The sequence below is a fragment of the Myotis nattereri genome (genome assembly GCF_964212035.1).
Source record: "Myotis nattereri genome assembly, chromosome: 2".
Classification (NCBI taxonomy): Eukaryota; Metazoa; Chordata; class Mammalia; order Chiroptera; family Vespertilionidae; genus Myotis; species Myotis nattereri.
Genome location: NC_138076.1, coordinates 24,036,980 through 24,051,317, shown reverse-complemented (window position 1 = coordinate 24,051,317; position 14,338 = coordinate 24,036,980). Strand labels below are relative to the sequence as shown.

The window sequence follows — 14,338 nt, the reverse complement described above, 5'->3', positions numbered from 1 at the left end:
CAGTTCGGCATCAATCAGGCTGGCAGGGGAGTGGTTAGGGGGTGATCAGGCTGGCAGGCAGAAGCTGGCAGGCAATCAGGCAGGCAGGCAGGTGGGTGGTTGGGAGCCAGCAGTCCCCCAATGGGATCGGGCCTAAATGGGCAGTCGAACATCCCTCAAGGGGTCCCAGATTGGAGAGGGTGCAGACTGGGCTGAGGGACACACATACCCTTGTGCATGAATTTTGTGCACCGGGCCTCTAATATATAATAAAAGCCTAATATGCTAAATGTCCGGTCAGCCATTCAACAAATCAAAGCATAATATGCTAATGATATGCTAAGGTTGCTCAACTGCTCGCTATGACATGCATTTACCACCAAGGGGCAGATGGTTGACCAGTCGCTATGACATGCACTGACTACCAGGGGACAGATGCTCCAATAGGTATGTTAGCTTGCTGCTGGGGTCTGGCCAATCAGGACTGAGCAAGACGGGCCAGACATGCCCTGGAGCCCTCCCATAGTCCCTCCCCTGTTAGCCAAACTCCCATATCCCTCCCCAGCCCTGATCATGCACTGGTGGGTTCCCTCGGCTTGGCCTGTACCCTCTCACAATCCAGGACCCCTTGGGGAAGTTGGAGAGCCGGTTTTGGCCCAATCCTGCAGGCCAGGCCAACGGACCCCATTGGTGCACAAATTCATGCACCGGGCCTCTAGTATGTATATATGTTCTTTAGTTCATCTCTTCCAGTCTCCCCACACGCCTCCCTCTGAGATTTCATTCTCTATTTATCTCTATGTATTTTAAAATTCATGGAGGAATCTCATGAAAAACTAAAATAACTTTTGTATTTGCAAGTCACCAAATTTTACTCTGAAATTCATTTTCAGTTCACAAAATTATACAGAATATATTAAAATTAAAAAGTCAATACTTACTTCTGAACTTTTTCTATATTGATAGTTGGAATTATAAATGTCACTGATTCCTAAGAGAGAAATGTTAGTGTAATAATCTTTGTCTTCATAAATCATGTGCATGAATCCTGATGCAACCTCCATTGGTTCGATTCCATAGGAGATGTTTTTCAACTGCAATATTCCCCTGAATGTTGAAATAATCAAAACAAATCTAAAATGATTCTACCAAAACTATAAACTAATAGATTTACATTTAAAGTCATCTTAGTTTCTACTTTATCTCTTTGTTTTTTGAGGTGTTTGTTACCCAGAACAGAACTAGTAACAGCAGGATATGTATCACTTCATATTATACATATTCTAACAAAAATATCTTACAGAAACTATGTTGGTGGCATGGATCCACGTGCTTAAACAAGTTAAGACCCTTTCCTAAGGTATAGAATTTCTAAGCCAGTCTGTAGGAACTATAGGCACTCTCTCCCTTAGTTATAAGTCCCTTTTTTCTTTTCTTTTCTTTTCTTTTCTTTTCTTTTCTTTTCTTTTCTTTTCTTTTTTTTTAGAGAGAGAATGAAAGGGAAAAAAGGGGGTGAGAGAAACATTAATCTGAGAGAGACATATCCATTGGTTACCTCCCACATGCACCCTGACCAGGGCAGAGGATCAAACCTGCAACCGAGGTGTGTGCCTTTTACCAGGAATCCAACCCATATCCTTTTGGTGTGTGGGGAGAAGCTCTAACCACTTAGCACACTGACCAGGGCCCTTTCCTCTTTTTGAGATACCTAACTCTCCCTGACACTAAATGTCTAAATAATTTTTGTGGGCTTTATTGAAGACACTGCCAGCCTAAACATGATTGGAGCTGAGGCAAAGTATCTATCAGATTGAGGTTTTTGGCAATTGTCACCCATTCTAGGAATTAAGAAAACATAAAAATTTGGGAAAACTAAAGAAGTATGGAGAGACCAATCAACACCCACTACACTCAAGACTGCTCAAAGCCTCAAGCAGCAGATCCTATAAGAATCCACAAGTAGCCGCCCATCAGGCACAGATGCTGTCAGGGTGACCAACTCTATTTTGTCAGTAATTCTTGCTCATTTTTTAGGGAATTGAAATAACACAGGTGACTGTAGAATCAGAAAAGATATATGGCATATCAACTAATACACTAGCAGGATCTGGTGATGGCAAATGGTTACAACCTGAGTCCTGAACAAGTGCTGAGTGACACAAGAGAATTTGGAATGCCTGCAATATATCCATAATAACTGCAATCCATCTGAAAAAAAGTACACAAAGATAAACACATGGATAACTTATTTTAAACATGGACGTCCCATATATGACATTTACATGTATTAGATTAGCTACCTTAGTACATTAATGTGTATGGCATTTACCTAATGAAGCTGTGCCATGTAGAAATAAGAACTAGTCCAGCTTATGCATTTTAGTGAATATGTAAAATAATATTCTAGGAGTTTAGAATATTCATATTTTTAAAGAAAATTCAGAATAAGAAATATGTAAGGAAAAAAAACACCGTAAGTCTTACCTGATCAAACGGATTGTTAGTTTTCTGGGTGTCATATTTGTCATAAGAATAAACAACAGAAACTGGGGATAAAAATGATCTAGGCAGAAAGCACAAAAACATGCCCAAGTTGTGAAACAGAAAGCATAGAAATAATTACTCTTCATACTACAAATTTTCTTTTTACTAGGAAATTTAAAGTAGTGCCAATTATCTTGGCCTATCCTATTTTCCAAATACTTCTCTATCATCTACTAATAAAAGAGTAATATGCTAATCTGACCAGGAGACCTTCCAGACGTCCTTCTGGACAAAGTCATGGTGGCAGGGCTGAGGCAGAGGCAGTTAGGGGCAATCAGGCCAGCAGGGGAGGGCAGTTGGGGGCAATGGGGCCAGTAGGTGGGGGCAATTGGGGGTGATTGGGCCAGTAGGGGAGTGCAATTGGGGGTAATTAGGCCAGCAGGGGAGGGCAGTTGGGAGCAATCAGGCCAGCAGGGGAGGGCAGTTGAGGGCGATCAGGCAGGCAGGCAGAGGGGTTAGGGGCAATCAGGCAGGCAGGCAGTTGAGCAATTAGGAGCCAGCAGTCCCAGATTGCGAGAGGGATATCCAACTGCCGGTTTAGTCCCGATCCTACAGGGGTTCTCAATTGGAGAGGGTGCAGGCTGGGCTGAGGGAAACCACACACCCCCCACCCCCCATGCATGAATTTCATGCACCGGGCCACTAGTTTACAATAAATTAGACACTGAGAGAGGTATTTTAACTATAGTGACAAGTAATATCAACATATGTGCTAATGAACAACCTAAATTGCTAGAAATATCAAATACTAAAACAACATAGGTCTCAATTTCTAGCACAGAACTTCCAAATCTTTGCCTTTATTGCTCATTGATTCCACATTTTAAACCTGAATCTCAAAATTAAAATATAGGGTTAGAACACAATTTAGAAAGATTTCCTTTGCATTGCTACAAACTCATATTCACTAAGCTTAGTTACATACCAAGTTCTTCTCAACAAACCTGGTCAGAATTTTATCTCATTTTCCTCAGTAACAATCAAAACAACTTGGCACAACTCCTGTCCATCATCCCACATAACCTCTATGTCACCTCATTACAGATAACCTGTACCCATCCTCACATCTTAATTTTATTTCCAGAAGATAACGACTTTGGTTCAAAGCAAATCCTTATAGTCGTGCTACAAATCCCATTCTGTGCCACATGTTGAAGATACCTACCTTTTTCAGTCCTATAATTTCAAACTTCCTCTCTACAGTGTTTTATCCTAACACTATTCTGAGAATTTATTACCAAGCCATTATATCCTAAATAACTTCCCATGACTCTGTGTCATCTATTTCTTACATATTTTCAATTTGCAACCTATTTGTATTAAAAGATTAGTCTACAGACAGTTTCTCTACTTTGTTAATATTTACTTACCATGAAACTGCTCTGAAAAGATTCATAATCACCAGAATGTCAAACCCAAAAGACAATTTTAAAATAATCATTGTATTAGACTTTCTAGTATCACTTTGGAAACCACACCCACTCAGTGTAATCACACATCCCTCCTCTGTTCCTCTCCCAGAGGTCAAACAACAATAACCCCTGGGCCAAATCTGGCTGGCTGCATCTTTTGTAAATAAAATCTTCTTGAAATACAGCCGGGCTCATTGGTTTGCATATTGTGTATAGCTGCTTTTGCACTACAGTGAAAAATTGCTTAGTTCCAATAGAGTACATAGCATATTAGCCAGAGCTCTTTACAGAAAAAGATTGTCAACCCCTGGTCTAGGGCATAGTCTTCATGGCGTTTGTTGTTGTTGTTTTTTGTTCTACCTGCCCCCAAAATATTGGTCTTTAGTAGGGTTTAGTCTTTAGCCACCAATCTATATTTATAAGCACTTAATAAGCTCTCATTTAAAAAAAAATTACAGCCAAACTACTGATTATTGCTAAATCTATATCTCAATTACCAATCTCTGCTCAGAGATTCACATTCCTGTGTTTATGAAATATAACCCACTTGTATATCTTATAGGCACTGCAAATTAAACTTACCCTCCTCACATAAAGGTCTCCCTTGTTCATGCTCCTCGTTTAATTATACTATAAGTCACCTTTTCTTAAGCAACAACTAAATTACCCAAGATTCTTACTGTTTCCCAGTCATTCTACCAAAGTTGTCTTCAAGGCATACTGAATGTTTTCTTTCCTATACTATGACCTATACTATATATTCAAGCCACCAATCATCACTCACCTAAATTATTATATAATCATCCTAGAGGCCCAGTGCATGAAATTCATGCACGGGTGGGAGGGGGGATCCCTCAGCCCGGCCTGCAATGATGCCAGTGTCCCTTGCCCCAGCCTCCGGCCTGAGGCCCCTCCCCTCCCTCCACGGGGCCAGGGTGCGGACGTTGGGCTCACATTGCCAGGGCGGCACCACCAGTGTCCCTCCTTGGCCACTTTGGGCACCACCATCTTTGTCATGGAGTGATGGTTAATTTACATATTACTCTTTTATTAGATAGGAAGAATAATTAGACACCCTACTCTACTTTTGCTCCCTCAGAATCAACCTACAAGACTCTATGAGCCTACATAAGTATATTCTTGAGAACATTTTGGCTTGCAGTATCCTTACCATGGCATGCTAGATCTTCTACAAATCGAATCTACCTACTACCTTTCCAAATATTTTACTTCTATCCCCCCAAAATATGTCCTTTAGTAATTCACACTGACTTTTTTGAACACCACAGAATCTACTTAGTCTCACACCTCTATGTTTTACATATGATTTCCTCTAAACAGAATGCCCCCCTATGGTACCCCATTTCTTTACAGAGGTAAAGGCATCTTCCCTCAAGATGTAAGTCATCTTACCTCTTCCCAAAAAGCCTTCCCAGATTTTCAGAGACTACTGATTACACACTTATCATAATACCATATTATAATAAAATTTCCCATTTCCCTACTAATGTGTTTGAATATATCACTCTGCATTATAAATTCTTTAAATGTGGATCATATTTTTTTGTGTTTTGTATGCCTAAGACTTTACTCAATAACCAATATACAATAGATTTCAAATGCATATAGGTATCAAATATACATCTGATTTGAATTTATCCTATTCATAACTATTTAAAAAAATCAAGAAACCAAAGAATTAAAATTTAAAAAGGCAAAATAATTACTTACTGCTTTTTGAGATGAACGAAATATGGTTTTTCTTTTATTGTAATCATATAAGCAACCTGTAATATGAAAATTCAAAATACTTTCATAATAATTATAAATATGTTAAATAATGTTTCCTGTCAGTTATGCTTTTAAAATACTGACTAAATTAATAATAATATACAATAATTATATGTGCTTCCCTTCCTATGTGGATGGATACTTGAAGCTTCAAAGTTCTACACTGAGGAAAAGGTGGTAGAGTCCCCGCATGCCTTCCAGTCACCATAATTAGTATATCTGAGGGAAAAGCCTAGCTGATTATTGTTATATTTTGGCTGAGACCAATTCGCCATGCTGAAGGTAAATACCAAAGGTGCCCCCCTCACTTGAGAGAACTTGTTGTTTGCCACTCCCAGCCCTCCTGGAAAGTAAATTTCCCTATTCATTGGAACTGGTAGTTCTATAGATAGGACTACAAGGAATGCACTACACCTCTAGCAACATTCCACAACAACTACCTTTGTACTTTGCCTCTCCAGTTAAGCAAGGACATTCCCCTGGAATAGAATGTAGGAGAGGATAGGGAGAGAGCAGAGACAAGTATGGAGAACCCTCTAGAACAGCGGTTCTCAACCTGTGGGTAGCAACCCCTTTGGGGTCGAATGACCCTTCTGCAGGAGTTGCCTAAGACCATCGGAAACCACATATATAATTACATATTGTTTTTGTGATTAATCACTATGCTTTCATTATGTTCAATTTGTAACAATGAAAATACATCCTGCATATCAGATATTTACATTACGATTCATAACAGTAGCAAAATTACAGTGATGAAGTAGCAACAAAAATAATTTTATGGTTGGGGGTCACCACAACATGAGGAACTGTATTAAAGGGTCAAGGCATTAGGAAGGTTGAGAACCACTGCTCTAGAACATAACAGAAAATGAGTCATTAAATTATTTATATGGTTAATATTTAAAAACTAGAGGCCCAGCGCACAAAATTCATGTGCGGATACGGTCCCTAGGCCTGGCCTGTGATTAGGGCCATCTTCCCCGGCTGCTCGCAGCCAGCCCTGCCCCCCGCCCCAGGTCCCCTTTTTGGAGCCTGATGGCCGGGGGAAGGGACTGAGAGATCGGCCGTTCCCTCCCGCTCGCTGGCCCCGCCCCTGCTGCGGGTTTTCCTCTGAGTGTGTGACGACTGGTGGGGCAGGGGCCTTGGCCTGGTGCTGCCCGCATCCCCAACCACCCATACCCAGTTCCCCATTCGCCATCAGGCCAGGGAAAGAGATTGAGAGGTGGTCAGTGCACCTCATAGTGACTGGTTGAGTGGTCATTCTGCCATTGGGGTCAATTTGCATATCACCCTTTTATTATACGGGATTGTTTTAGCCAGAGAAAAAGCCATTTAAAAGTTTTCAGTACCTTAACTTTACTATTATAGCCAAATAAGATTCTTTGCAACAGATAAATGATCTAAGAAGAGTCATCTGAATAGCACACTGGAATGAGGTGTAAGTGGAGTCTGGATGGGACCTTGAATACTGTGCCCTCTAAAAATCCCTTGTTATTAAACAAATATGAAAAATACAGTGGCATACAGCAGTACCATTAAAAATTTAAATCTACATATATTACAATGAAAAAAAACACCCTAGAATGTAATTAACAAAAAAATGTACAAAACTGATAGGAGGGGGGAAAAACAATAACTCCAAAAAGATATCATCCAGAGTTTTTACAATTTCCCAGGCACAAGCATCCAGCTATTTGGGTTGAATTGTTTCGCTCTAACTTTATATGTGAATTTCCAACCTTAAGATCTCTGAATGTGATCCTACTCGGATTGGGTCTTTATAGAGATAATGAAGTTAAAATAACGTCGTTAGTGCAGGCCCTAATCCGATATAACTGTGGTCCTTATCAAAAGAGAAAATCTGGACACAGACATACTCAAAGGCAGAAAGCCACATGAAGATTCATAAGGAGAACATATCCATCTGCAAGCCAAGGACAGGGGCCTGAAGCAGATCCTCCCCTCATAATCTTCAGAAAGAACAAACTTTGCCCACACCTTGATTTTGGACTCCTAGATTCCAGAACTGAGACAATTTCTGTTGTTTAAGCCACGGTTTTTGTGTTACTTTGTTATGTCAGCTCTACAAAAGTAATACACCAAAATGCAATAAAAAATTATAAGTAATGCTACAGAACAGGAAGTCGACCTCGGGCACCTAGGGTGCATCCCCTCCCTAGACGACCTGTAAAGAAAAAAGGATATAAAAGCGGCCACCAGGTGGCTCCCAACAACTGGCGTGAACATCAGTGGGATGGATCCAATCCCAGGCTGGCAAGGGCGTCCCACCACCCACCCAGAGGGCCGGCCCCACTCGACTCCCCTCGGGACCCCACCCGTGCATGAATTCATGCACTCGACCTCTAGTAGATAATCCTGTGACACTGAAATTTCACTTCTGGGCACACATCCAACTGAAATGAGTAACCATGTACATACCAAAGACATGCAAAAATAATCAGAGCATCTTATTCATAATATCACCACATTGGAAACAACCTAAATGTTCAGCAACAGTCAAAAGGATATAAAATTATAATATATTCATACAATGGAATACTATATAACAATGTAAGAGAATAAACTGGACTACATGCAATGGCATAGATTAATCTAAAAGACAGAAGGTTAAACAAAAGAGGCTACGCAAAAAGATTGCACAGTTATGAGTCCATATACAGACATGTATTCATGTATATGTAAACGTATATTTAATATATGTATATATATTTATAAGGAATCACATATGTATCAAGAATAGACATCATTTATCTATGCTGATAGAAATAAGAATAGTGTTAATACTTTTGGGTATTGACTAGGAGGCTATAGGAGGGCGCCTTCTGAAATGCTAGACATTCTATACCTAGAAATGTGTGGTGGTTATACAGCTGTTTACAATGTGTACAAAAATGTTCATAATAGACAAAACTAATCTATGATGATAGAAAGCAGAACAGTGTCATTAGGGTGGTGTACATATGGAAATATCTGGGATAATCTTTTTCTTGATTTGGGTATTAATTATAAGAACATGTACATTTGTAAAAACTCAAAGAACTGTACACTTAAAATCTCTATTTATCACTGTGTATAAGTTATCCCTCAAAAAGTTTATGTTAATAATTATTTAAGAAATGCAAATTAAAACAATAATGCTGTAACACTTAAGTCCATCAGGATAACAAATCACATTGTTAAAATATACTAATTAAGGTGTTGGCTGTCACTGTGATCTCATCTGGAGACAGATGAAGAACTGTTAGCAGAAACTGAAAAATGCTTCTAATATTTACATTGAAATGCAAAGGAGAATAATAATCAAGACAATCTTGAAAAACAAGAAGCAAGTTGGAAGCTTGCACTACCAGAGATCAATTTTTTATTATAAAGCTACAGGAATTAAGAAAGTATGAAGATTAATTAACTTTGGGTAGTGGGCACACAATACAATATACAGATCATGCATCTTAGAATACACTTGAAACCTATATGATCTTATTACCCAATAAATTTTAAATTTAATTTAAATATATATATATATATATATATATATATATATATATATATATGAAAAAAGGGAAAAGAGAGATGCAACATAATAGTGAAGAATAGAAAAGCAAATTAAGACCAATTTATGTCATCACAGGTTTTGTACACTATCTCACAATGCTAATATCCAGTGTTTTTTCTCACTAGAAAATGTTCAGTGGAAAAAACAATGAAATAAATTGGATGTGGCCACTGCAGAAACTATGTTACAATATAAATGGAATAACTGCAAGGAATTTTATAAGCAAATTCTGCAAAACAAGGAACTATTTAAGGAAGTCAAATCATCATGGAAATACAATTCAAGAAAGAGAGAGGTATGTAATTTAGATATTTGTAATTTATTTCTGCTGAACAATAATTTTTTGTATTTAAAATTATTTAGTATGGCAACATACAATATTTATATAAATATATATATGTATATATATGTATATATATATATATATATATATATTTCAAATTTAATTGGGTGCCCCATGTTTTATTTGTAATATCTAGGAGCTCTCTAATTGTCCCCTAAGCCTTACTACTTTTGAAGGCCCTACCTCATATTATACTAAATATATTAAAATATAATCACACCCCACATTAATAATAATTTTCTGTTGCAAAAATATTAAAAGAGAGCATTTAAAGTTGTTATAGTTAAAAGAAACACTGAATTTCCATAATATTAAATGTCCCTTTTTAAATGTTAGAGATTAGACAAATGGAGAATTCAAAGATTGGTCAGTCATAATAAGGGAAGAGGATTGGTATGAATTTCAGAAAAAAAGAAAATTAAACAAAAAATCAAATGGAGATTTGATTGTAATCCTACATCACAGCATGACTGAGAATTCACTCGGTGGGTGGGGGGGAGGGGGAGGGTTGTAAATAAAAACTAGCTACAAAAAGAAAAAAAGGTAGAGAACCAGTATATAGGGACATAAGACTACCTTCGGAGAATTGGGAGTGATGGGGAAAGGAAATCCTGGTACAAACAGTGTATCCTTATGTGAAACAGAGTGAGAAGGTTTTTTAAAACCCCTAAAAGGAAAACACAAAATCCAAGACTACAATTGTGACTAACATTAGATTATCCTATAATAGAAGGGACCATGTGAGAAGTAGATTTTCCTGGGGAATTAGAGAAGGAATGTGCACTGATATCTAGGTTCCAACTGTGAAGTCTATGTGCTGATCACCTTTAAGCTCCTCACTGACTCATTGAAAGGTGAGGCAAGTACAGTAGTCCTCCCTTATCCATGGGGGATGGGTCCTATGACAACCTCCCAGTGAATGCCTGAAAGCATGAATAATAATGAACCCTATATATACTATTACACTATGTTTTTTCATATATGTACATACCTATGACAAAGTTTAAATTATAAATTAGGCACAGTAAGAGATTAACAAAAAACTAATAATATAATAGAACAATTATAACAATATCTTATAATAAAAGTTATGTGACAAGGTCCCTCTCTCTCAAAATCAATCTCTCTCTCTCTCTCTCTCTCTCTCTCTCTCTCTCTCTCTCTCTCTCTTTATGTATATATATATACATACATATATATATATATATGGCTAAGTGACCAACCATCTATCTGTCTGACCATCCGACCAACCAGCCAGTACATATGATGCGCACTGGCAATTTAAAAATAAACATTGACAAGCGCATGCACGATGCATATAAAGCTCTTGCTGGTGTCAATCACATGCGTGTGTTTCGATCTGTCATTGTTGATTGTGAATTTAATTGTTTTTGTTGACATTTAGAAACTGAAAGAAAGCAGCGTCATCGACAGAATATGTCTGAAGACCAACTATTGGCACAACATACCTCTGACACTTCATCTCTGACACTTCTATTATAGATAGAAAAAATAGCAATATTAAAATATTTCTTCTAATTAATTTCCTTTCAAGGTGCACGAATCCATGCACCAGGCCACTAGTTTTATTATAACTATAGCCACCCTTCTTCTTATGATGATGTGAGATGATATAGTGCCTACATGATTAGATGAAGTGAGGTGGAGACACTGGACAAAGGGATGATTCACGATCTTGGTGGGATGGAGCTGGACAGAGCAAGATTTCACCATGTTATTCAGAACAGCACACAATTTAAAACTTATGATTATTTCTGGGATTTTCTATTTAATATTGTTGGACAACAGTTGACTGGGAATAGCTGAAACTACAGAAAGCAAAACCATAGATGGGGTGGGGGGCAGGGGGGGAGGAGGACTATTGCGGCTAGAGGAACCATCAGGTCCAGGACTAGGGGTCCAGAAAACTCAGTAATCAATATAAATACTATTTGAATGCAATATTTTAAATTATCAAAATTAATGCAAAAAATACATGGTAAACAAAATATCAGCATTTTAAAGAAAGACATCTGATCCTGACTCACCTCATTCACTTCAGCTTAACCTCTGCTTTAATATCCCTAGCTTTTTGCCAACCCCTTAAATGTTGTGCCTGAGTCAAGCACTTTGCTCGCCTCTCCCTAGTCTGGCCCTGGTGGCTCTTATCCTTAAAATCCTTCATCCTCAACAGAAACACACGAACATGGAGTCACACACATTCATACACATTAAAAAAAATGCTCTTTGTTCCGCAGTGCTGGTCTTCACATTAGAAACAACACAATTTAAGATATAAAAATATCATTTCCCATTACATTATTTTCTGGATCTCTTTCTGTGTCAGTGGATGAAATCTTTTCAGGGACCGTGCTCTGCAGAAATGTTTTATGATGATCTAAAATAAAAATAAGCAAAGTTACTTTGGTACCTGATTTTACATGATCAATTTCTAAAATCCAGTTCTCCATTTGTCTCTCTACATTACCAAAAAATTATTGTATAATCTATGCATCTACTTTTCCTTTCCACTGTCTTTCTGGTCACTCTTACCTACAAATTTCTTAACCCTTGCCAAGATCTCAAGTTTTTATTTTATCTTTGTCTGTCCGCACACACACCCCTCGTTAGGCAGTTTAAGAATTTGACTAAGCAGCACTGAGTAACAAACACAGTGTTACTATGTTGCAAAAGTGTGGAAATGGGAGGACAGGTATATCGAAAAAGAGGGATCTTGCAGGGAGAAGACTGAATATTGAATGCAAGGGTGACCCACAATCTTCAGGGGAGCAGGCTGAGGACAGCGGTCAGTCAATCAGAAAAAAAATCCTAGATTAAATACCTTCTTTATGGTGATGCAATCATTTCTACAACAGCAGAACTCTGAATGTGGAAAAGACCACATATTTCACAGAAAAGGAAACCATTCCAGAGAAGTGAAAGGTTTTCTGCCCAGAGGCTGGCTCTTTGCCTTTTTGGCTCAAGACCCTGAAGCAAAGGGCAAGGAGAAAATGGGTGGGGCAGGAGAGGGGCCTGGGTAAGGTCCAGCCTAGAAGCTGGACCCAAAATGTACAGGCCCCGCTAAGCGAACCAAGTCCCCTCCAAAGCCTGGGGTGGGGGATGAACACGGTCTGGACTTACTGAGGCCTGCCTGCAGACCAGCAAGTCCCATGAGAAGGACCAGAAGAGAGAACATGACTCCGTTCTCTAGGAGTCCCGCTGGCCGAATAACAGCAGTTGAGGCGTTGCGTCCAGTAAAGGGGCAGCTCGCGCAGAAGCAGGAGATGCGCGAAACTGGAGGGGGAGGGCAGCAGTGGCTCCGTGGGAGAAGGAAAAAGCGGGCGGGGGTTGTGGGGTTGTGGGGGTGGGGCCGAGGGGAGGTTGGTGAGCGGAAGGTGGGAAAGAGGGAGGGAGGGAATAGGAAATGGGAGATACCTGTAATGCTATCAGCAATAATATATATATATATATATATATATATATATATATATATATATATATATATATTTTTTTTTTTTTTTTAAAGAAAACCTGGGCGAGCTGCTTGGGAGGTGAGCTGGCATAAAGCCGGTGGGCAGGCGAGGGCTCAGGGAAGACTGACAGCATTCGCTCACATTCAGTGTATTGTTAAGGAAGGAAAGGCGGGGTGATTCATAATTCTCAGATTCGGGTGGTGCTTAGTGAGGCTTGTGTTTGTATTGTTTACTTAGGTCCATGATTTTTGAAGTAATTTCTAGTTACAGCGAGGAGGAGGAATAAAGATAAAAATGCTCAAATTACTCATAGCAGACAATTTTCCACCTATTATATTTTCAGGCCGGCCAAACAGGCAAAATGCACATATTTGCAAAAACCGCTGCAAACATTGTGACTTTTCTAAATCGAATTGTTGGATATGCCATGATTGGACAGCTATTGCATGCAGGAAACCCCATACAATCCCTGCTCAAATAGAGACACTTCAAAAAAACCTCATTTAATATATCCCATTATTATTGCCACACTGTAATCATGCAGGCCCTCGTTTTTACTTCTTTATGTCACAAAATGGCCATGAGCTCGAGTTTCCCTTTGCCTCATATATCCCAGGCTGGGTGCTAAAGGAGCCAGTGACTTGGAAAAATCAACAGGAGCAGACAAAACATCATAATCTCCAAGAAAAGCCTCCTTTCCCTAGCCAAAGGACCACAGCAGGAGCAATCTAACAAGACAGTAGACTTCGACAATTTCCCTCTGAGCCACAGGGAAAAACACAACCCCACCAGCAGAGGCAGGGTAGAGAGCCTAGATCCACCCTGCTGGCTAGAACAAGAAACCACTCCCCCCAAAGTATCAGGGTGGTCTCAGAGAAGACCAAGTGGGAAGATGGACGTTTCTCACCTACCCACAATGCCATTGGAAGTGCTGGAGGAAACTTAAGAGTCTCAAAAAGTAAAATCCAAGTGTCAAACCAAATACAAGAAAATCTTGAACTGAATGAGAAAACACAATAAACTGCCGCAAGATGACATGGAGAGATGTGGGAATTAATCTGAGGAAGAGTTTAAGAAAGCTATTATAAAAAGCTTCAATGGGAAATTAAGAACCACTTGAAACCAACTGAAGAAATAGAAAGTCTCAGCAAAGAACTAAAAGCTGCAAAGCAGAACTACACGGAAATTTTTGAATTGGAAAAATATATTAGCAAAATAA

At 39.0% G+C, this 14,338-nt stretch overlaps 1 protein-coding gene across 2 annotated transcripts in view; it reads right to left on the bottom strand.

Moving 5' to 3' along the window:
* LOC308511242 (disintegrin and metalloproteinase domain-containing protein 5-like) overlaps positions 1-5,716 on the bottom strand; it is a 75,182-nt gene extending 69,466 nt beyond the window's left edge. For both annotated transcript variants that reach the window (XM_081081250.1, XM_081081251.1), the window contains exons 1-4: positions 5,667-5,716; positions 2,464-2,542; positions 2,111-2,187; positions 921-1,086 (exon numbers count right to left, since the gene is read on the bottom strand). In XM_081081250.1, the coding sequence (XP_080937376.1) occupies positions 921-1,086; positions 2,111-2,187; positions 2,464-2,542; positions 5,667-5,713 (369 nt within the window). In that variant the 5' untranslated portion in view covers positions 5,714-5,716. The remainder of the gene's footprint in view (positions 1-920; positions 1,087-2,110; positions 2,188-2,463; positions 2,543-5,666) is intronic.
* Positions 5,717-14,338: the final 8,622 nt, after the last annotated feature.